The following is a 24,678-nucleotide window of genomic DNA, read 5'->3' on the forward strand; positions in this document are numbered from 1 at the left end:
AGAAGAAGGAAGGAAGGAAGGAAGGAAGGAAGGAAAGAAGGAAGGAAGGAAGTAAAGAAGGAAAGAAAAAGAAGAAATAGAAAAGTATCATAATTATATTAGAAGCTGGGACTACCAAAAGAGGGCAATAGGCATATTTCAGGAGATCTAATGCATAACTTGCACTTTGTGTGCCCCCTGAATCCCAGGACCAACATAGTAGCCTAGAATCCTGAACATATGCCTAGATGGTTTTTAGAGGGTAGCCTTCATGTTATTAATTGTTCAGAAGATGAGGTATTCTATGTCTTTGTACAGGGAAATCATTGTGGTAGAGTCACTAGACTGTTAAATGCTTTGAGAGCAGGGATGCTGTCTTATCTAACTTCCTAATTCCTTCACCATCTTAGAATAATTGTACAACAGGCTTATAGTAGGGACTTAATAAATGAAGGATACAGAATTCACCACCCTTTCTCTCTGTCCAGGATTCTCATTCTCAAACTGCTGGGATTGTTGGTGACTTTAGCCAAGGAACTCTCCAGTTCTGTCCATGTAAAGCCTCCAGCTTCCCTTCCCATTTCCTTCCCACTTCAGCAGGACATGAACCTCTTGCCAAAGCAATGGAGGTAATAAAGATAGGTTTATAGGAGTAAGAGAAATAGGTTGCTTTGATCCTTTCTAGAAATTGGCATATGGGCCAAATTCTTAATCAAAACGACTGGCCTATAGTCTGTATCCATCGCAGGGCATCTAGGTGGTGAAGTGGATCAATCATTGGATTTGAAATCAGAATTTGGAAGATCTGAGTTTGAATCCAACCTCATATACTTACTGTGTGGCCCCTAAAGAAGCCTTTTAACCTCTGTATGCCTCAGTTTCCTTATCTGTAAAATAGAGAAAATAATAGCTCCTACCTCCAAGGGTTGTTATGGGGATAAAATGAAATGATTTTTGTAAAGTATCTTTCAAACCTTAAAGAGCTAATTAAATGCTATTTTATTATTTATTATTATTATTACTATTACATCATCATCACTTAGTAAGAGTATTGGGTTTTCCACAGATTCAGATGCCCACATGGGATTTTATACAAGGAGGATCAGATAATTCATTCTCCTTCTTTTAAAGATGAGTAAACTGAAACATGAGTTTGATGTCTTGCTCAACATTGTACAGAGAGGCAAAAGAGTGCAAAGAACCCTGGGTTTGAGCCTTGGTTCTAGTAACTTGATAGTTAATGTGATTTTCTTTTTTTTTTTTTAAACCCTTACCTTCTGTCCATTGTAAGACAGAAAAGCAGCAAAGGTTAAATGATGTGCCCAGGGTAATGCAGCTAGGAAGTGTTTAAGGTCAGATTTGAACCCAGTTCCTCCCAATCCAACTCTAGGCCTGACTCTATCCACTGAATCACCTAGCTGCCCCTATTTAATATGATCTTGAACAAGTTATTTAACCTGGACTAGCCTCATCTTCTTCATTGATACAACAAGCAGGATGAACTAGATTAGATGGCCTCTAAAGTCCTTACCAGCTCTAGATCTGTGATGGTCCCAAGAAGAGCCATAATTTGAACCCAAGATCTCTGACTCTAGCCAAGATCCAAGGCAATTTCTCACCCTCCAAGGAAAGACAACGTGAAGCTACTGGTACTACTTGGAAAGAGGTCATTCCAAAGATGCAGAGGAAGGAGAAATGAATGGTAATGATTGAGGACTCCCATTCTGAGGGGGACTGAGACAGCTGCTGTCATCCTGCCATGAGCAATAGAGAAGTTTGCTATCTTTGGGATCATGTATCCAGAATATGATGGAGAAACTCATCGCTTATTAAGCCCTATGACCACTACTGACTCCAGAAAATTCATGAGGCAATATATGATATCACCAGAAGGAACAGAAAAAGAATTCCTGAGGAGGGTGAGATCCTGGTTCAGAAAGTGAGGGTTTAGAGGTACACCTAGTCTTGTAATTACTGTTGCTGTTTAAGAGGGGGGATTCAGATAGGAACAGCAGACTTGGGAAGTGAACAACAGCTGGCTGAGATGGCATCTGAAAACAGAATTTCAGATTTCTCCTTAAAATATGCAAATGAATTGGTTAAATGTGAAAACAAAAAGTATACCTCCAAGATGTGAGGCCCCTGGGCAGACTGCATTTGAGGTTTAGATCCTTGCTCTCCTCTGCTCCCTCCAAGAGGTCAAACATTACTCCTCTGTGTGGATATATGGGGCAGATAGCTGGCTTAATAGATAGAGTGGTTGGCCTGCAGTCAGGAAGACTCATCTTCCAGAGTTCACTAGCTGTGTGACTCCGGGCAAATCATTTAACCCTGGTTGCCTCAGTTTCCTCATCTGTCAAATGACCTGGAGAAGGAAATGGCAAACCACTCCATTATCTCTGCCAAGAAAAACCTAAATGGGATCATAAAGAGTCAGACATGACTGGAAAATGACTGAATAATTAAGGTATACCTACTCTATGACTCTCTAAGTGAGTATGACCCTGACCCTGAGGAATGTGGGGCACAAGCTGCTGAATTTCAACACTGAGGTATTTCAAGGTAGCTTGGGGGAGATAACACAACCTGGACAAAGTCCTTGGAGCCTCCATCAACTTTCTCCATGATAAACTGGCTCAGATATGAAAGGCTGCTCCCAAGGTTACTTCTCCCTTACCCAAAATTCAAGGCTGAAGTACTGTGTCCTGTAACTGATCCTAACTCCCTCAAAGACTGTGCCAATGGAACAAGATATCCTGCAGGTCTTACCAATGAAAGCCCCAAGGACAGACTATAAGCACTGGCCCCAGGACTGGCATAGCTAAATTCAGAGTGTTTCATTACTAGTGTTTGCCTAATGAGAAAGACCTATATTTGTTTGTTTGTTTTTTAACCAGACCTGTGACCACATCAGGAGAGGGAACTCCTAAATTTACCATTTTTATTTATTAAAAAAAAATTTTAAACCCTTCCCTTCCCTCTTAGAATCAATACTGTGTATATTGGTTCTGAGGCTGAAGAGTAGTAAGGGATAGGCAATGGGGGTTAAGGGACTTGCCCAGGGCCACACAGCTAGGAAATGTCTGAGATTAGATTTGAACCCATGACCTCCTGTCTCTGAGTCTGGCTCTCAATCCACTGAGCCACCCAGCTGCCTCCAGTTTATCATTTTTAAAGGTAATTAACACAAAATTTTTAACCAAATTTGTCTTTCATTAAATAATGTTTAAATGAAGATAGATATTGACTGCTTAAAAAAAATACCCCTAGGTGATGTAGTTGATCAAATTCTGGACTTGGAATCAGGAAGCCCTTGATTTGAATACTACATCAGTCACTAGCTGGTGACCTTGGTAAGTCACTTAGTCTCTCTGTGCCCCCTCTCTCCCATTTGTCAAATGAAGGAGTTGGGCTCCAAAGGTTATAAAGTCTCTTTAAATTCTAAAATCTATAATCCCATTGAGGAACTCTTCTACCTATACAAGACATCACTTGTTCTTGCAATTTATAATCTTGGAATATTGCCTGAGGACACAAAGATGTGGAGACATTCTTAGAAAATATGTCATAGTTAAGAATTGAATCTATGTCTTCCTGACTTTAAGGCCAGTTCTCTATCCACGATATTATGCTGCTTCCTATTTGACAGATGAGAAAACTGAGTCTCAGAGTGACCTGTCAAGTTCACACAACTAGTTAGAGAAGGAAGGAAACAAGAAATTAGTTAAGTACCTACTATATGCCAAACACTGTGCTAATCTCTTCACAAATATCTCCTTTGATCTTCACAACAACCCTGGGAGGCATCTGCTATTATTATCTCCATTTTATACTGGAAGAAACTGAGGCAGGCAGAAGTTAAGTGACATTTAGAATCATGTAAGTCTGAATTTGAGTAGGATTTGAACACAGAGGTCTTCCTTGCTCCATGCCCAGGACTCTATCCACTTCATCACCTAGCTGCCTCTGAGATTAGAACAAAGGGCCTGGAATACAGTGATCTTTCTACCATATCCCACAGTCTTATAGACAGGTATGGAAAAACTGAAGACTCCAAAAAAGGACTCAGGAGCCCACAAGATGTGTCCAGTTCTACCTATACCATTGGTTTTTCTTTTCACTTTCTCGTCATGGCCATGCTCTGCCCTTACACCTCAGGTCCCCAGACACAGAGCTCTCCAGTGTCTCATTGGAGCAAGCATACTTCTTGAGAAGCCCTTTGGATCCCCTCCTCTCAACCTCTTAAGGTACGAAGTCTTGGAAAAACCAGAGGAAATAAAGAGAAGAGGAAGAACTTAATAGATCGTGGTGACACATTCTACAGAAACCCTGAGCCAGGTCTGATATTTCCTTTTGCCTCTTGGATTCTAGGCATAACTTTTAGTGCATTACCCTTAGGAACACAGATTCAGAATTGGACTGGACATTAGACTTAGTTGAATGCTTTCATTTGCTAGATGGGGAAATAGGGGACCCAAGAAGCTGAGGTACCCAAAGACTTGCACATAGGAGGTGACAGAAAGAGGGGCCTCTACCTCCAAATTCAGCTCTCTCTCAACCATATTACAGTAGGACTTTTCATCAAAGTCTATTGAACTGAACTGAACTTAGGCCCACTGTTTTGTTTCCTTTAGGACCTTTGCCCAGTTTCTTCAAGATCCTTGGTCTTTTGTTTGTATTTCTTCCCTCAGAAACCACACCTCTCTGCTCAAACCTCATTCACATTCTTCAAAGACTCAAAAACAAACCCAGGAAAATGAGGAAGAGCACTACACTGCCCAGTCAGGGAAGGGGCACACTGCTCAAGAGACTGGCAACAAGCCCTGACTTGAAGTCTGTGGCTATGAGAATACGATGGGGAAGGAGAGGAAGGGAGGAGGAGAAGAGAGACCTTCTCTAGAATCCACCCCACATTTATGCTGAACGCCCAGTCTATAGGCAGAATAACACAGCCCCTCTAGCAAACATATATCTGAAGGACCCCAAATATCCAACAAGAATGTGAATCACAACATTTTGGAGCTGGGAGGTCATTTAGTCCAGCCCCTCTATCTTACAGATGAAAAAACTGAGGCCTGGAGAGAGCCTTGCCCGAGGTTACCGGGCGAGTTAGTGATTGCTCTGGTTCAAGAGTTCTGTGGCTCACTGAGACTGGTTGAAGAGGGTTAGGAGAACCTATAGGGAAGCCATTTATAAATAAAGAGAATCAAGAGCTACATGGCTGGATTCAAATCTGGTCTCAGACACTTCTTAGCTGTGTGACCCTGGGCAAGTTATTTAACCCCATTTGCTTAGCCCTTGCCCTTCTGTCTTAGAGTTGTTTCCTAAGACAGAAAGGAAGAGTAGTTTTTTAAAAGAGATAAATGGGTACAGGATATAGGATCATGGCTATCAAGTTGGAAATGATCAGAGAGGTTATCTAGTCCAACCTTCTTATTTTATAGATGAGAAAACTGAGTCCTAAGAAGGTTTAGTGCATTGCCCAAAATTACACAGTTAGTGGGTAGCAGAGCTAGAATTCACACTTGGGTTCTTGGTCTCATAACCCAGTGTTCTTTGCACTGTACCAAGGGTTGCTGGGCTCTACCCTCCTCTCTAGTGTCCCATCAGGACTCAGTGCCTTGCCATTTTGTCTCTTAAAGGTGACAATGTAACAAGGAGTGTTGTTGTTCATTCTTGGTTTTTGAAGAGATCCAGTGACATTATTGGTGATGTCTTGACTTGCCTATGAGTTGGACTGAAGTGAGGCAGAGTTGCACAAAGTCCTCAGCCTCCCTCTCTCTCCCAGGGTCATGGAAGTCCAGTGGCAAGACAGGAGTCATGGTGACTGGCAATGACCCAGGATGCAGTGAATGACCTTGGTGTTTTCCATGTCTGACCAAGCCCCAACTATTCTCCTTTAGCCATCTTCATGACCTTGGGAACAAAGTATTCTCCATGCTACACCCTGTTAAACCATCTGGACAGACAGGCTAAACAAACTTGAGGATAACTGACAGGCTTGAACCCCCTAGATAAGTTAGGGTGGGGGCATCTACCCCAGATATATGAAACGAAGAGAGACACTGTACCTCGTGTCAGAAGACTTGGTAGCACAGTGCCTGGCACAAAGAAAGCACTATATAAACGTTAGTTATTATTATCATTACCATCACAGTTCTGCCCTGTCCTATCTATGTAACTTTAGCCAAGTGATTTAAATGATGAGTCTCAATGTTCTTAACTAAAAATGAGGAGTTTGGATTGGGTGATGCCAAAGGTCCCTTTCAGCTCCAAATCCTCAGATCCTAGCTTTTAAGAAAGGGGAAGGAGAATTGAAACTTGAGTGAATGTTCTCCCTGCTCTGTGCCCCAGGAAACAGAGGTGGAGGGGAAATTTGCTCTTGTCTAATTTGCTGCAGCTCTAAGGGAGAGAAAAAAAAGAAGGAAAAGTCTGAAAACCCATCTCTATTTTGAAAATTCTCAGAGGACCTGAAGTTTATGACAAAGTTTGGGAGGTCAAGACTACTTCAAGCATCTTCCAGAGACAATCAGAATGAATCTCAGTAATTCCAGGGACAGCAGAGTGCCATGAACAAAACTACTTTAAATGTATTTAGAACTTCAGATGACTATGTAGGATAGAAAGATGAAATTGAGTTCCATATACTGGCATGGATCATTTTGTAAAATAGACTTAGAAGAGGCACATATAAAGGGTAGACTATACAGTTTTCAAGTTGCTATGTGTTTTCATGTTGCTAGGACATTAAGAAAAGTATCGTGTGTAAATTATAAGTTTATACATGAGTAGCAGCTCCCAGCAAGAAGGCTGTTGGGATGTAGAGGACAGGGGAGAGTGGTGGTGAGAGAAAAGTATAAAATCCCCTCCTTCAGAGTGGAGAAAATCTAGTACATGGAGATTCGCACTTTCATTACTGAGATATCATATGTAGCTATTCTTTCTTATTCTTTTTTGTCTTAGCTAGCAAAAGGATGAATTTTTATAGTATGGACATGGGAGAAGGAGGTGAAGGAAGACAGCTAAGATAGTGTACCAGGGCTGAGCTCCAGAAATGTCTCATGCACCTGACTTAGAAAAAGAAAAAAAAATTAGGTGAAGCCCACATAATAAATAATCAGTGATAGAATGGCATCAGACAGCAAAGGTGGTTTGGTGAAGTGTTGGACTTGGAGTCAGAAAGTCTTGAGTTTGAATCTTGCCGTAATCACTACCTAGTTGTGTAACCTTGGAGAAGTGACTTAATCTTTCTCTGCAAAATGGGGATAATAACAGCACTTACCTTACAGGGTTGTTGTGAGGATCAGATGAGAAGCTATATGAAAAGTGCTCTGCAAATTTTAAATCACTACCTAACTGTTGGTGATGCTTAATGTTAGTAGAAAAATTATATGAATGTCAAAGCCAGGCCATCTTTTGTGAGATTTGTGGTGCCAAAAGTTTTGACAAATGTGAAAGTAAACAATCCTATATCTAAGATGAGAAGAGATCATCAAATCCAGGGGGGGTTTAACCTTTGATGTGTCATAGATTCCAGTGGCAATATGATGACGCCCAAGGACTCCTTTTTAGGGTGTTTTAATGTACTTTTGTTGTTGTTCAGTCATATTGTACTCTTTGTGACCCCACTTGTTTGGGGGGTTTGTTTTTTTGGGGGGAAGATACTGGTGTGGTTTGTCATTTCCTTCCCCAGATCATTTTATAGATGAGGAAACTGAGACAAGCACAGTTAAGTGACTTACCCAAAGTCATACAATTAGTAAGTATTTTAGCCCAGATTTGAACTCAGGAAGAGAAGTCTCCCTGACTCCAGGTCCAACACTATCTACTGAGTCACCTCACTGTCCTTATAATTATTTTGGAGAGAAATATCAGTTGAAGGTTAAGAAAAATAAAGATAAAATTTTTCCTGTCCAAGTTCATGGACCCCCCCTGAAATCTAGAAGAACTCCTATCAAGCACCTTTTTTTCTAGTCTCATACCCTTTCAACAGATAAAGAAACTGAGGCCCACTGAGTTTAAAGGATTTGCCCAACCTCACACAAAAAGTAAGCATTACAAGCAGGATTTAAAACCATATTGTCTGACTTGAAAATCAGTCTTCCTTTGACTGTACCATGGTGCTCTGAACAGCTTTCCAACCATTCAACTTGTTGGCTTGGTATGGCTGCTGACCCTCAGAGAGAGGCAGCTCAGCCAGGGACTCATGTGGAATGTATATATTTCCCTCAAGTGTTTCTCAGTAGGGTTATAGTAAGGTTCTGCTCCAACTATGGAGACTGGACACAGAGGACATCAAAAGAAGGGATCTGGGAAACAAGGCCATGCCCCAGGAATTTGGCTCCATGCCATTTATTTGCTCTTTGAAAACTGAGCTCAATCCCCTGTCCCCAGAGAAGGAGTTCCCAATAGGAGGCACCAGAATATGATGGAGAAGAACGTAAGGAATGGAATGTTAGCAAAGAAAAAACTGTATACTTCTCTCTCTAATTAGAAGGAAAAAACACTCATGGAGAATATCCTCTTTCATTAACCATCACCAGCTGATGAAGGCCATCCAGGGCACTGATGCTTTTAATTGAGCTGGCTTAATACACTAGGACTATACTTACACATTTGACTATAAGCTAAGAATTCAGGATGAGTTTTTTTAAAGTTTATTAAAAGTCCGAGCATAGTATTTAAATGAGAGTAAGTTTATGTCAGCAATAATAATGTAAAAATTACTTGGGACAAGAACTAATTTTTTAAACCCTTATCTTCCATATTGGAGTCAATACTGTGTATTGGCTTCAAGGCAGAAGAGTGGTAAGGGTAGGCAATGGGGGTCAAGTGACTTGCCCAGGGTCACACAGCTGGGAAGTGTGTGAGGTCAGACTTGAACCTAGGACCTCCTGTCTCTAGACCTGGCTCTCAATCCACTGAGCTACCCAGGTGCCCCCGAGACAAGAAATAATTTTACAATGTTTTGTTTTGATAGTAGTACTTGGATATTTGTGCTTCAACTGACATTGGGCTGATTTGGAAGTTTAACTGACCAGATAAAACTAGATTGAGCTAGCTTTCCCATGTTTGGTTAATTCTCTGTCAGTTGAATGGTGGAATATTTTGCCATAAACAGGTTTCAGAGATCTCTCGTTATATTTTTAATTCTGTAAGTTTTAAGAACAAATATTTCCCAAGAGAATATGTGAAAGTTGAAACTATTAAGAGCATACTTCAATGACTATTAGAGATATTGTAGTGACTGTTGGTGTGGAGAATTCAAGCATTTCAAAGACCATGAAAGTTCAAAGTGAGACGAATTCATTTTCTCCAAAGCACAAAGGAAAGTGAAGTTGGAAATTACAACGTGCCAAGAACTTCCAGACTTACTGTGCAACAATCTAATTAAACCTCAGAAAAAAAAAAAAAGCAAAGGTCTTCAGAAGGACCTGACAGCTGGAAGAGTGCTATTGATTCCTCTATAATGTGAGTTTTTTGGTGTTACAATAACAATGAGATACATTTTTTAAGCTTTTCCAGCTGTTGCTATGAAGAAAAATGTTCATCATGGGCAAGAAAATATAAAGACAGATTGGAAAAAGGTAGTTTTTGACCAATGAAATTCAGATTTTCCTTCAGAGCTTTGACAAAACTGTTGTTATAAATCCAGGTGAGCCTTTACAATTCATATATCTTCTACATTACCTTATTAAAATATCCACACAAAAACTGTTTTGAAGATTTTTAACTCCCAACCAACTATAAATCTTATTCCATTGAGGGAATTATGTATATGCATATCGTATATATATACTCATCATTGGCTACTTTAAAAGTAGAATTATTAAGAAATTGGAAATTCCCATATGTAGTGGTAATACTACAACCACAGCCTTGTACCATCACACATATCTCTAAAAGTTGAGAAATTTATTCAAGAAGTGGAGATAGTCTCATTTCAATGGTCTCTAACTTACCTAGTTTAAAGCTTTTTAAAAGCCTATGGATTATAGTTTCCAGACCTGGAAAAAACAGACTATTTATCAAAAGTAAATGTAATATTCAATATTATGAGTGATTTCATGATGAAGAATTTAAAAATATACATCAAAATCTTGCAAGGAAAATGTTAAATCATGAAAAACAAGTAAGTTCAGAAAAAGGAGGCCCTCATATATAAACATTTTTTCAAATGAAAAAGTTCAAAGGCTTATTGTATATCTTGATAATTCACTCACCACTATAGAATTAGTGAGAAAAGTATCTATTCATTTCAGTTTTTTTCAAGTTTATTTTTTTAAAGAATTGTATGCTATTTAGTGTTCATTTTAGTTTTGATTTTTTTAAGTATTGGAAAAATGGCCAATGTATAGATCTAATGATACCTGTAAACAGTATATTACAATTTAGGAAAAGTATATAAAAGAGTAAGAATGGGAACAAAATTCTTTTAAAGGCTGAAGCTACAAACCAAAAAAAATAATAAGCTTATATCAAAGGAGAATATAAAAGAAGTTGAAGGGAAGGAAGAAGCCATTGTTTGTCCATGGTGCTACAAAGCAATCTCCCAATAACCAGTTCTCAAGTGAGTAGAACCCAAAGTAAATGGTTACCAGTTTTTTTTTTTTCAGGGACTATCTGATAATTTATTTTCAAATATGTATAGGATCATCACCTAGAAGTAGTGTGCTCTAGTGAAAAGAGACCTGGGTCTGGAATCAGATGACTTTGGCTCAAATTTCAGCTCTATCACTTTTATGTTACCAGTTTTATAAAACTTTTATTATAAAATCCTTCATTCTAAAAATTTATAAGCACAATGAACTTATTCCCCTCTTTGCTTCCTATTCTTCCTATCTTCCATGTTCTACTCCTCTAATTCTTTGACTCTATTCCCTATGACAGAGAATTTTTAGATATTTAACAGTCTATAGCTGTGTTGGTGAACCTATGACAGACATACTGGAGGAGGCTGCTCCCCTCCCCTTCTCCACATATACCCAAGGACATTTTTTCACATCACCTGCTCTTCTGCCCAGCAGTCCAATGGGAGTGTTTCCTCCTTCCCCTGTCTGGGGTTAAGTAGTGGCTCACATGTGCATAAGGGTTGCAGTTTGGGCTTGGTCTCTAAAATTTTCACCATCACTGGTATAGTGATGGTTTTCAAACCTTTTAATCTAAAGACCCCTTTTACATGCCAAAAAGTTCTTTGAGGACCCTCAAAGGTCTTTTTGTTCATATGGGTTCTTCCTATCAACATTTACTACATTAGAAATGAAAACATATTACCATTACTGTGAGAATAATATTGAACTCATAGATGCATTGAATGGGTCTCAGAGAGCCCTCTGATGATATTTTGAGAACCATTGGTTTATAGTATAATCTGGGTTGAAAAACTTTGCTCTTGAGAAATGAGCTTTTTGCTGAGGCAAAAAAGAACCCAAATGTAGTTTTGCCTTCATCAAAACTTTGTTGTGGTGCTGTAATAATTCATAATAATGATGAAAATAATAATAGCATTTTATATAAATTATTTCATTTGATTCACAGAACCTGTGATATAGGTGTTATTATTGTTATAATTGAAGCAGAGAAGCTAAATGAATTAATTTTCCAGAAAAACACAGCTAATCAGTGTTTGAGGCAGGATTGAAACTCAAGTCTTCCTGGCTCTCAAGCCCAGTATTCTAGCTTCTCTGTGTCTTATAGAAATTTCCATTTCTACAAAATGGAAAGAATCATTATCATCTCAGACAGATTTGGTAAGAGGAGATGTCATATTGGCATCATGTATATAAAAGCATCTTAAATGAATTTAGGGCACCCCAGAAATATTAAAGACTCGTCACCTGAATCTTTAAATGATGAGCAGGTTAATTAAAAAAAATCCATGGAAAGACCTACATGAAATTATGAGGAGCGGAACAAGCAGAACCAAGAGAATATTATATGCAGCAACAGAAATATGTTTTGAAGAATGACTTTTGTATGTCCACCTCCAGAAAAAAGCCCAATAAATAGAAATAAGAAAGACATAGTTTTATGTATTCATATATGTTTTTATCTTCTACAGTTCAGGGAGCAAAGGGAGGGCGAGAGATACCTAGGAATTTTAATGTAACAAATGAATTAATTTTAAAAATGAAAGACTCATCACTGTAAGGTCCAATCACAAGACAGCAACACCCTCTTCCTTTGCAACAAAGCCATCATGACTCTACATGGCCATCCTGCGCTCACCCTTTCTCCCTATCTCTCTTCTTACCTTCTCAGCATCCTGCTCAAAGAGCCGTAGCTGGAAGCACTGGTCCAGTTTGAGTTTGCGTACATGCCACATCTGGTGCAGGTGTTGCCGGGTTGAGTGCAATTTGTCAAGGAGGCTGGTGATCTTGGGGACGAGGCTCTGGAAGTCGGCACTGCCTGGGATGCAGTTGCGGCCAGAGAAACCATCACTGCAGCGAATGCACTGAAGTAGCCGCTGCCCTTCCCTGTCCAACTCCTCCACAGGAGCCTTCAGCACCTTCTTCTTGAGCTGTGTGTGTTCATCGATGAGCCGCCGAGAACCTTCCACATCCACGGGGAACTCCTTGCGGGCCAACATCTCCTGAAGGTCCTCAAGACGAGAAAGCAGATGAACAGCACTGTTGAAGAATTCCTCCAGGGAGACCCGGAGTTCTATCCATTCGTCATGGTTGTAGTCAAGGGAGCCTTCAAATTCCTCAGTCAACTGGGAGGGGTCTACCAGCTTAGCCAGACCTTCCACTGACACCATGCTTGTCTGGAGACATGTAGAGAAAGAAGCAGAATGAGATAGATAGATGCAATAGCAAAGACAAGGAGAGACAAGTCAAAGAGAATCATATTAACAAATCACATTTGGATTGTACCCTAAGGTTTGCAAAGTTCTATGTGCCCATTATTTCACTTGGTGTGTTCTTTCTGAGAATAAGCATTCTCTGTGTGTGTGTGTGTGTGTGTGTGTGTGAGAGAGAGAGAGAGAGAGAGAGAGAGAGAGAGAGAGAGAGAGAGAGAGAGCTTCCTTTTCTTTGAATCCCCAGCACTTAACACAATAAACTTTGTTAATTATTTTGTAATTAACTTTGTTAAACAACTTTGTGGATTGATCCTCACAGTATTCCTAGAAGGTAGGTGTTATTATGGTTCTCATTTTATAGATGAGAAAACTGAAGCCAAAAGAGGTTAAATGATTTTCCCAGGATTGTATAGCTAATAAGTATATGGAATGAGATTACAACCCAGGTGCCTCAAGACTCCCAAGTCCAGTGGTCTACACTATTGCTTCTACGTGGCACATTATAGCAAACCCTCCTCCCCCAAAAGAAGAAACAACCAAATAAAAACAATAAATAGGAACAAGATAATCCAAATCTATATCAAAATTTTGACTAGAAAGGAAGATGTCAAGAGTGGGAGCTCATTGATCCCTAAATCTAAATATACTCAATGCTCTTTAAGTCAACCAATAAACAAGCATTTTATTACAGTGCTTTCTGTGTTTCAGGCACATTTTAAGCACTGGGGATACAGACAAAAGAAAACAAAAAAATAATAATCTCTGCCTTTGAGGAGCTTACATTCTAATGGGGGAGACAATATATAAATAACCAGGTCCAAAGTTCTCACTATGAACATGTCGTATAAAATGAAGAGTTTCGGCCTCTATCTTTGATTCTTTGATGACTTTTTATTAAACCTCAGATTTAATGGCCCAATTTAATGAACTCCTTAAGTAAAGTGAATTCAAGGAAAATAGAGCTAGTTGAAATGGATGACTCCAGAGGTCAAATCATCCATCCCTCTGCCTCAGAGGTTCACGTTCTCCAAACCTCTTCAAATCAATAAGATTCCCCACCCCATGAAATGAGGCTTTTTTTGGCCTCTATTACCTTTTTTTCTGTTATTTGCAAGAGGCAAAGTGATAATGGGACTAGAACCAGTTTTTCAAATCCACAAAGGCTTGTTTTTCTAACTCCAAATGTAGGTCTCAGGTTCTCTCAGGACTGGAGGGTCTCAATCCATGAGAACCAGAAATTCCAAGACAGAAAGTTCCAAACAGCCCTGTAATGCCATACATGGTGAGTGAATGGCTATGATGGGGCTCCAGGCTACTCTTCCCCACAGAAAAGAAAGAAATAGTTACTAAAGATGTCCCTGAAGATTGCTTGAATTCTTAGCATTGCACCTTTTCTCCATTTTTTACTATATCATAGGGATTGGTTACCAGGGGCTCAGAAATGGTCTCTGCCTCCCCAGAACATCAATAATACTTAGTTCATTGCTCTCCTAAGTACTTATTATTTTTCATTTTGTATTATGGTCTTTGAATACCTGTATTATTGCCTTGAGGGGCAGCTGGGTGGCTCATTGGAAAGAGTACTGTGCCTGGAGTCAACAAGACTTGAATTTGTCAGTTGTTTTGGGTCTCAAAATAGATATAAAGCATTGTTGTGAACCTTTGAAATACTATATAACTACCACAAGTTTTTTGCACTCAATATGGGCAAAACAAAGACTTGTAACCAGTTGCTGTGCTCTATTAGCCAAGCTTACATCAAACTTTTTCAAGGCTGCCTTTGAGAGTTAAATCTGTATCTATGGACATATGAAATACATCTGCTAAAGATCTCTCTGACACCTCAGTGGGTCGAGGATGGAATTTCGGTTTCCTGAGGGCCATGATGACAGAACCCAAATTCTGGTAGGTTCTCCCAAACTCAAAAGGCTTCAAACAAGTGGATTATATGGCTCTCACCATGAATGAGCACTGGCTTAGGGAATCAAAGGGAAGAATGCTCAGAGGCTCTGGCCAGAAGATAATGAAATATTCTGCCAGGCCAAGGTACTGAACTAAATCAATTGCTAAAGCATAAAAGGGCTGCTACCAGCATCAGCAGAAGGACCGTCCTTGCTAAGGAAATCGACGTTTAGAAGTATGAAATAGTCCTTTGCTTCATAAACTCTCAACACTTAAAGATTCTGTTTGTCCATTTTAATGTGTTCTACATTGTTTTCTAAGGATCTGTTTCCCTCAACGGAATGTCACTCTTTGCAATCAGGAACTGTTTCGTTTTTCTCTTCCTCTGCCCAGCATCTGGCACAGGGCTTAGTAAAGGCTTGTTAATTGATTGGTTTGTTGGTTGATTGCACTTTTTTATCCCCTGCTCTAGCATTTTCAACCCTCCTGAGTGGAAGTTGACAGATATTCTTCCTTTAGAGGCTGGGACAGGCTTGCCCTAAGGAAGGGCCAAGGTAGTTAAACCTTTTTATTAAGTTTTTGTGATTTACCAGAAAGGTCATCTGCAGAGTTTTTTAGCTCATAAATTCTAATCCATTGCCATAGATCTTGTTTGTACAAGCTGAGAAAGAGGGGGAAAGGCTAGGAGAGAAGCCTCCTTCAGAATTCCCAAGTTTTACCTAGGGTGATGGATTGAGGGCTGTGGGAAGGGGGCTCGATGATTTCTGCACGAGGTCACATTACCACTGCTTTAGTTACACCTAAAGGCAACAGTCATCATCCTATCCAGAGTCAGTCTCAGCCGCTTAGAGCCCAGTTCACATTTTCTTGCTGCCCTTGGAGGTTGGAAAGCCCAGAATGGGAAGCTGCTGACAGATTAATAGCAGTTCTCAGAGCCTTTTAAAAAGAAAATAGATGTGAAAGCTCCTCTACCCACTGGTGAGAGAGAAAGGTCAAGAGGAGTCTAAGACCCAGAATTCTGAGGGAGGTGAAAGTCCCAAATTTAGAGGTGGGATAAATGCTTAATGGATTGATTTAAGTTGGGATGGCATCCATTCAAAATCCTCAGGGCCAACAGCAAGGGATTCATGAGCCCTCTGAGGATAGTTAACTTTTGACAAAATTTCAACCCTTGAAATCCTCCCAACACTGTCTGTAGAACACAGAGTATTATTGGAAGATGTGGGTTCAAATTGCACCTCTGACACTTAATTAGTTGTGTGATCCCAGACAAGTAACTACTCCTAAAAGTCTCAGTTTCCTTTTTTGTTTGAAAAAAAAGTTTGAAAAATGGGGAAAATAGCACCTTCCCTCATAGGGTTATTGCGAGGAGCTAATGAGATAATATAAAGTCATTTTTACACCTTAAAAGTACTATACAAATGTGAGCTATTGCGATTATGCCTGCCTCTTCCCCACTAAGCTAGGACTCTTTCTACAAAAGCTTTGTGCATTTTAATTCATTTAGGAAGACTAATGGGGGGAAATGGACACAATGGCCACATTAATGTAAAGGAAAACAACACTGAAAGTCATCAAAATTCAGTTCAGCGTGGTAAGGAAGCTTGACTCCAGAAGAGTGAAAGTGAAACTTGTCTCTCTTCCCAGCACAGATGTAGTAGACTGTGGCTTTAGAATATGGCATGCATCATCAGAGTCAAGAAGTTGGCTTGGTTTCATGACTAGACTTTCTTAAAGGGGGAGGGATTGTGTGGAGAAAAGAGGTGGGATCAGAAAGGTATGTGGATAGGAAGGAAGGAAAAAGGGAAGGAGGGTGGAAGGAAGGAATAGAAGGAAAGAGAAGGGAAGGAGGAAGACAGAGAGGAAGGAAGGGAGGGAGGGAAGGAGAAAGGGAGGGAGGAAAGAAGGAAGGAAAGAAGGAAGGAACGAAGGAACAAAGGAAGGAAGGGAGAGAAAGAGGAAGGAAGGGAGGCAGGGAGGGAAAGAGGGAGGGATATGTAAAGGACTGAAGAGGAGAGAGGGAAAAGTAGAGATGGGAATGAGGTGCTATGGAAAGGACAACAAAATATCAAACACCTTGGGAGAAGCTTCTCCTCACCTCAAAGATGAACTTGGAGCTGCCAAAGTTGGTTTTCTGCTTCTGCCAGAAATTGTCGGGTTTGATGATGAGGGCCACATGGATCTCAGCAGGGAAGGCTTCCTGAAGCGTCTTCAGCAGGGGCTTGATGAGGTCCCACTTGGAGCCCCTCATGTCAATGATAACAGTGAAGCCTCGCTTGCACACGTCCTCACTGTGGAGAGAGAGGTGGGGCAAGTCACTCACACCAGTGGGGACAAGGGGGAAGGGCAGCTCACACCACTACAGCTTTGACAGGCCACTGTTTACCATAAGGACCAGTCTGGGCTAATGAAGATTTTTTTTGGTTTCTTGACTCTTGAGATCCTGACTTGTGTCTCTCTTCCACATTCAATTAATTGCTGAGCCCTACTAGTTTTACCTGCATGATAAGTCTTGTGCCCAGGTCCTTTCTTTCTTTCTTTTTTTTTAAACCCTTGTACTTCAGTGTATTTCTCATAGGTGGAAGATTGGTAAGGGTGGGCAATGGGGGTCAAGTGACTTGCCCAGGGTCACACAGCTGGGAAGTGGCTGAGGCCGGGTTTGAACCTAGGACCTCCTGTCTCTAGGCCTGACTCTCACTCCACTGAGCTACCCAGCTGCCCCCCAGATCCTTTCTAATGGGGTTCAGGTCCTCATTCCCCCAGAGTTAGTACAAGAGCTGTAGGTTGGAGATGATCGCTAAAGGTCTTGTCTACTTCTGATTCTGAAATTCTGACTTGACATGTATTAGAACTTCTTAACTGGCCTCCCTACTTCAAGTCTCCCATCCCTAACCCAATCAATTAAATTTAATAAACATTTATAAAATACTTGCTTTGTGTCAGACACAATGCTAAGCTGTAGGGATACGAAAATAAACAAAATACAGTGAAATCTATCCTCTGTGTGGCTGCTATGTGAATCTTCTTAAAGTCAGTGATTCCCTTAATGAAAACTCTTTCATAGTTTCCTGCTGCCTACCAAACTTTAGACCAACATTCAAGGCTTATTGCAATGGAGTCCCAAACTACCTATTTCAGGAGGAAAAGTGTTATTCTAACCATACTCTGCCTTGATGCTCATGTCATGTAAGAGATGTAGAAGAAGGTACTAGCCTTTGCGCTGAACCCGTATTTTTATGTGAGTAGGGTCTTGCTCATCTTTGTTTCATTTACATTGCCTAGAATAGTATCTTTTAGAGTAAGTACTCAGAAATATTCCTAAATTGAATTGAATGCCTGCCTATGAAGAAATCTGTTCTTGTTTAATTTATAATGATCATGTTCACCAGCCTAATTATGTTTAACTAGTTCTCATTAGACTCACAATATCTGGCTTCATAAAAAAAAAAATGTTTCTAAAGAAACAAAACCAAACACTTTGTAGTAATATTGACCAAGCTTGTCCCCAAAGAAAAGATGAAAAGATGCACTGTCTTTCAATTTTTTTGAAAAGTTACAGACTATGGGTATGGAATATTGCCTATAATAATGGACTTGGTGTGTTGGCTAGTTTTACAAAATTGTTCTTTTCTTCTCATTTTTCCTTTTAATTTCTTTCTTTCTCCCTTACTTCCCTTACTTTCTTCTTCCTTCCATTTTCTTTCTTTGTTTCTTTTCTTTCTCTTTGCCTAGCTTTTTCTAAACCCTTATCTTCTTTCTCAATACTAAGTATTCATTCCAATGCAGAAGATCATTAAGGGCTAGGAAACTGGAGTTAAGTGACTTGCCCAGAGTTGCATAGCTTGGAAGTGTCGGAGATGCTGAGGTTTTAGGCAAAGAGTAAATGAAGGAGATAGGAAATGACGACTTTGTCACATAGTCAATGATGGGTATTTTGGGAGGGTCAGCTAGGTAGCATAGTAGATAGAAAGCCAGTCCTGGAGTTGGAAAGACTCTTCTTTTTTTAGAAGTGATACTAAGACAGAAGGCAAGGATTATGGTACTGGCTAAGAGATAGAAGGGTGGATCAATGGAATAGACTATAGGTAAATAACCTCAGCAAGCTAGTGTTTGATAAGCCCAAAGATCCCAAATTTTGGAACAAGAACTCACTATTTGACAAAAACTACTGGGAAAATTGGAAAACAGTATGGAAAAATTAGGTTTAGATCAACATCTAATACCCTATACCAAGATAAATTCAAAATGAGTAAATGACTTAAATATAAAGAGCAAAATCATAAATAAATTAGAGGAACATAGAATAGTATAATGATCTGTGGGAAAGGAAGGAATTTAAGACTAAGCAAGAGATAGAGAGCATTATATTATGTAAATGTTATAAAATGTAAAATGAATAATTTTGATTATATTAAATTAAAAAGGTTTTGTATAAACAAAATCAATGCAACCAAAATTAAAAGGGAAGCAACAAACTGGGTGGGGGTGGTAGAATTTTATAACAAAAACCTCTGACAAAGGTCTAATTACTCAAATTTAAAAGGAACAAAGTCAAATGTACAAGAAAACAAGCCATCCCCCAATTGACAAATAGTCAAGGGACATGAATAGACAGTTTTCAGATGAATAAATCAAACCTATCAATAATCATATGAAAAAGTATTCTAAATCCCTCCTGATTAGAGAAATGCAAATCAAAAAAACCCTGAGGTACCACTTCACACCGAGAATATTGGCCAATATGGCAATAAAGGAAAATAATAAATGTTGGAGGGGATGTGGCAAAATTGGGACACTAATACACTGCTAGTGGAGTTGTGAATTGATCCAACCATTCTAGAAGGCAATTTGGAATTATGCCCAAAGGGCTTTAAGAGAATGCATACCCTTTGATCCAGCAATACCACTACTAGGGTTGTACCTCAAAGAGATAATAATGAAAAATGTTTGTACAAAAATATTCATAGCTATGCTGTTTGTGGTGGCAAAAAAAAAATTGGAAAATGGGGGGGGTGTTGATTCCCTATTGATTGGGGAATGGCTGGACAAATTGTGGTATCTGATGGTGATAGAATACTATTGTGCTGTAAGGAGTGATGAACTATATGAACTATATGATTTCTATATGAACTAGAAGAACCTCCATGAACTGATGCAAAATGAAATGAGCAGAACCAAAAGAACATTGTACACAGAAAGTGAAACACTGTGGAACAATCCAATGTAATGGACTTTGCTACTATAAGATAATCCCAAGGGACTTATGAGAAAGAAAGCTATCCACATTGAGAGAAAGAACTGTGGGAATAGAAACACAGAAGAAAAACTTGTGATATGACTTATCACTTATTTATATGAGTACATGATTTGGGGTTTTGGTCTAAAAAGATTGCTTTATTGCAAAAATGAATAATATGGAAATAGGTATCAAGTTATAACATTTATATAATCAATTGGAATTGTTTGCTGGCTCTGGGAGAAGGAGGGAAAGAAAGAATGGAGGGAAAGAAAATGTATCATGTAAACATAGAAAAATATTTAAAAATAAAAACAAAGTTATCACATCTTTAAAAAAAAGAATTTATTGTGTGTAGAATGTTATGCTAGTTACTGAAAGAGAAAGAAGTTAAGATGTCTTCCTCCCTGCCCACATGGATCTTAAAATGTAAAAGAATGATATGACACATAAATAAATAGCATGAATGATAAGTATAATAAATATTTAACAACTGTCTGTACACCACATTTTAAAATTTAATCTTTTTTTTAAAAAAAACACTTGTACAGTGACTTTCTGAAGCCTAGACTATCCACAAAATGATAAATTAAGATCTGATTTGTAGCATTTATTGATTTCCAAGGTGTAAATGCTCACACTAAATTTAACAATGGGCTTAGATTGAGCAGATTCCAGCACACTCCTGATTATAGGGAAGCAAAAAATTGGGCATGGGGTCTAAAAATATTTGCATGTAATCATTACTGATTCTTTTTATTTAACTTTTATTTTATTAGAACAACATAAATATAATAATCACAACACATATGATCCCATAAGTAGGCTTTACATAGAAATGAAGTCTCTAGAATTTTGTTTGGCAATACCTCATCATTAATTATCCCATCTGCTACAGCTTATAACAGCAAGGGTCCTAACAATTTTAAAAGGATTATGACACAACTTCTCTGTAATGCAATCCTAATTAAAATAACCTTGTATTTGTAACTCCTATAGAATGATGAAGGAAAAAGGTCTTAATTTAATTAGTAACATTAACATCTAATCCAAGGTACCAAAACAATTTTTTTACTGAGATTATTGTGTGCAAGATGGTTAGTTTTGTGATGCTTGCCTTCCCTCAGAATTCACACTCACTTAAATGCTCTAGCCTTAAGAAACAAAAATAAATTTAAATAAATAAATAACCTCTCATAACCCTGTATCTTCAAGTCAATAGACCTACTCTGGATATTTTGTGTCCATTAGCAAAAAAAAAAAAAAAAAAAAAAAAAAAAGGAAATGACAGTAAAATATCTAAGGTTGCTCATTGAATCAGCTCTATTTCTGATCACTTTCTTTTTATCAGGACAAGACTCTCTAAGATTCTAGTTTTAGGCAAAATTTTCAGTGACATTTTATATACCAGGAAAATTAAAAACAATTAATAGACAATGTAGAACAAAGGCCAGAGGAAGAAATAGAGGAGCAAGCAGTATATTTTGAGGTATCTCTGCAAGGTACTATACCTAGACCAGATCAGAGTGACAGACCTTTTAACCAGTATCCTTATAGCATTGGAGTTTCCCTTTTAAATTACAGGATTGTGTTTTTTTTTTAACCCTTACCTTCTGTCTTGAAGTCAATACATAGTAACCATAAGGGTTAGGCAATAGGCAATAGTGACTTGCCCATGGCCACATTTCAATCCAGGACTTACCACCTCCAGACCTGGTTCTCTAACCACTGAGCAACTTTCACTTCCCCCTCAAATCCACTTTTTCTGTCATTTGATTAACCTGGTCAATAAGTATGTCTGGAATTACTCTGTACTATCACAAATCCATATAAGTTCATATTTTGTAGCTTTAGATCCTGGCATTAAATTGTTAATTTTGGGATGAATCCCAACCTTCTTACTACCTATGAATAGTCTAGCTATTTGGTTATTTCCCAAGAAACTTTTTACATACACCAATAGCTGGATCATCATGATTTTAAGTAGTACTTCATATTTGGAATAATCCAATTCCAAGAATGATTCCAAGTTGTGTATTAAGTTAGGATCTGCACCTTGCAATGGTTTCAGAAGTTAATACCAGGGGAGTTTGCCCTATGTGTTGTCTTCTTGTTGAGATGCAAAAGAATGAATATAATGGATGGGAAATTCATGATCACAATTAGAAAAGGGCAAACCCTAAAATGGCCATTTCTAGCAAGATAGGTCTGATACAGCCATCACAGAATCAGCTAGCCCTTCTTCCAGTGTTGTGGTCACCTGGGGGAGGACGGAGCCAGCCAAGATCAGGTACATAGAGAACCGTGTGCCTGGGCACCCCTCAGTCATTTTTGAGATGCTCTCAGCAACAAGTGCTGCAGCTGGAACCCAAATGGTTGTGGGCTGCCGTCTCTAACCCCTGCTGGAGTTTTCTTTTACCCCCTCAATTCTCCTGAAATCTGTGTGCAGGTTCCCTCTCTGAGCATCACACACTCACCATTTTTCCTAATAAACAGCAAAAGAAGTACTATGCTTAAATGCTCCAACTTTTCCTTCTTTGGACAACTATAAACAGTCTGAAAGAGGGCCACCACAGAATTGGCACAGTTAAGAAAAGAGAGAGTGTACCTCTATGGTACTTAGAAGTTTTTCCCCCTCCTCCTTACTTCTTGATTTGTTTGACTTACTGAATTGTTTGATAATTGAATTAACTAATTTGCCAATCTGAATTACCTAATTAGTTGTAATTTAATTAAAAATTGATCTTTGATATGATATTTGGGGTTATTCCATTCTAGAGTTGCCCACGTTTAAAATGATGCCTGGACCCAAACCAGAAGCACCACAAATCACCTGCTGCAGCAACTGAAGGTAAAAGCGCAATTCAAAGGATATCCCCTTGAGGTTGTGGCACCTTCCTTTGTCCCCACCAAGGTAGACAATTTGTCTCTGAATTGAGATTCAGAAGAACAGGGTTCTAATCTCTATTTTGCCTCTATTTTGCCTTGTGACTTCAGACAAGCTATTTGCCCTCTCTGAGCCTCAATTTTCCCATTTTTGAATTGAAAAGTTTGGACTAGGTGTCCAATGTTCCTTCAACCTTTGACTCTCTAGGAGTCTTACTCTATTTTCCCAAGTAATATTACGCAATCCCCAGTTCCATTTTTCTTGCTCTCTACACTCCTAGCACAGTTAGGTTTGAATGAAAAATTTATTTCTCTGCTTTGTCTCTCACAATAAATATTTACTGCCACCTCCACCAGCAGGAATTTAACAGACTAACCCAGCATCTAAATATGGCAGTCATTAGCAGACCACAGCCTGTCAGGTAGCAACTTACAGGTTATTAACTAATAACTCTTGACAACAAAATGTAGAAATCAGGTGCTAATATTCTCTAGGAAGTTCTCACCAGCTCCAGAGATGAGGAACAAGGCCCAGAGGCAGACCTGGGTGAATGATGTTAATCTAATTGGAACTCTAGTGGGGGAAAACAGATAATTCTCCCAACGTGCTTTGGACCTCTGGTTTGCTGGGAAAGAAACACTCCACCATAATATGAAAGGAAGACATTATTTATTTTTGGAGGGACCCTGGGGACAAAAGAGTTGAAGACAGATCTCAGGTATGAACTAAGCTTGTTTTAGGAGCTGGAAGATGTTTGGACCAAATCCCCAGGATGCCAGACGAGTTGGTTCAATTTAACTGTTTTATAATAGCTCACTTATATTCAGGAGGGCAGATATAATTCTTTTTTGTCTGTGTTGACTGGTTAAATCATTATGCAAAAGTTACAAGGGTAAATCTTTGCTTTTATATGCTGTTATGAGCATATAAAGGGACAGAGGCAGAACCAAACCAGTCCTGAGTAAGGAACCACAGGGATATTTGCTTGGTTGAAGTAGAGTCTGAATTTCTGTGTTTGCTCAATTTCTTAGAAGATGTGATTACTAAAATTCTGCCTATTGACTGGACCTTAGTCTATGCTCTGCAACCCATTCTGGTCAAGGGTTGCAGGTAAGAGAGAGGAAGAGAAGACACACGTCATAATTTAGAACCTTCAAACACGTGATGAAAATCGCTACTCATCTCCAGAGAAAAAACTGTTGGATTCTGAATTCAGGTCAAAGAAAACTACTTTTCATTTTGTTTTCTTCATAGGTTTTTAAAAATATGTTTCCGTGGAAATATGTTTTGTATGATAGCACATGTATAACATCAACTTACTTTTGGTTTCAGGGAGGGGTGAGAGGAGGAAAGGAGAGAATTTGGAACTCAAAATATTAGAAAGCAAAAGCTAAAAATTGTTTACATGCAATTGGAAAAAAATAAAATATTACTGAAAAGTTAAAAAATTGGAAAGGAATTTTATATATTTAGCCATATAGAGAATTAATCTTTTTACACCCAGAGGTGGAATGCAGGGCTGCCTACATTAAGAACTTTGGGAGAATATATCTTCTCTGAAAAGCAGTATCTACCTGTATAGCAAAGTGGTAATGACATTTCTTATTTTTAGTGTGTTTCTCAATAGGAAGAGAAAATTGCCTTTTAGATGCTTGTAATATACTATGTTGATGTATAGAATTATAGCCCCCAGAACATTCCATGTAAAGTATTAACTATGAAATGTACCAAAAGAATACATACATTTTATTATTTATATATTTATCATATTAAAGTTTCAAGGTATTTCTCTCCCTCTCCAATCCCCACTAGAAAAAGCATCACTTCTGAGAGAGAGAGAGAGAGAGAGAGAGAGAGAGAGAGAGAGAGAGA

At 38.9% G+C, this 24,678-nt stretch overlaps 1 protein-coding gene across 1 annotated transcript in view; it reads right to left on the bottom strand.

The window, feature by feature from the left end:
* LOC123241539 (kalirin-like) overlaps positions 1–24,678 on the bottom strand; it is a 685,986-nt gene that overhangs the window by 348,257 nt on the left and 313,051 nt on the right. Inside the window, exons 4-6 of the mRNA XM_044669162.1 lie at positions 22,135–22,280; positions 16,782–17,042; positions 12,233–12,745 (exon numbers count right to left, since the gene is read on the bottom strand). Of these exons, the coding sequence (XP_044525097.1) occupies positions 12,233–12,745; positions 16,782–17,042; positions 22,135–22,280 (920 nt within the window). The remainder of the gene's footprint in view (positions 1–12,232; positions 12,746–16,781; positions 17,043–22,134; positions 22,281–24,678) is intronic.

Source organism: Gracilinanus agilis, chromosome 3, assembly GCF_016433145.1.
Source record: "Gracilinanus agilis isolate LMUSP501 chromosome 3, AgileGrace, whole genome shotgun sequence".
Lineage (NCBI taxonomy): Eukaryota > Metazoa > Chordata > Mammalia > Didelphimorphia > Didelphidae > Gracilinanus > Gracilinanus agilis.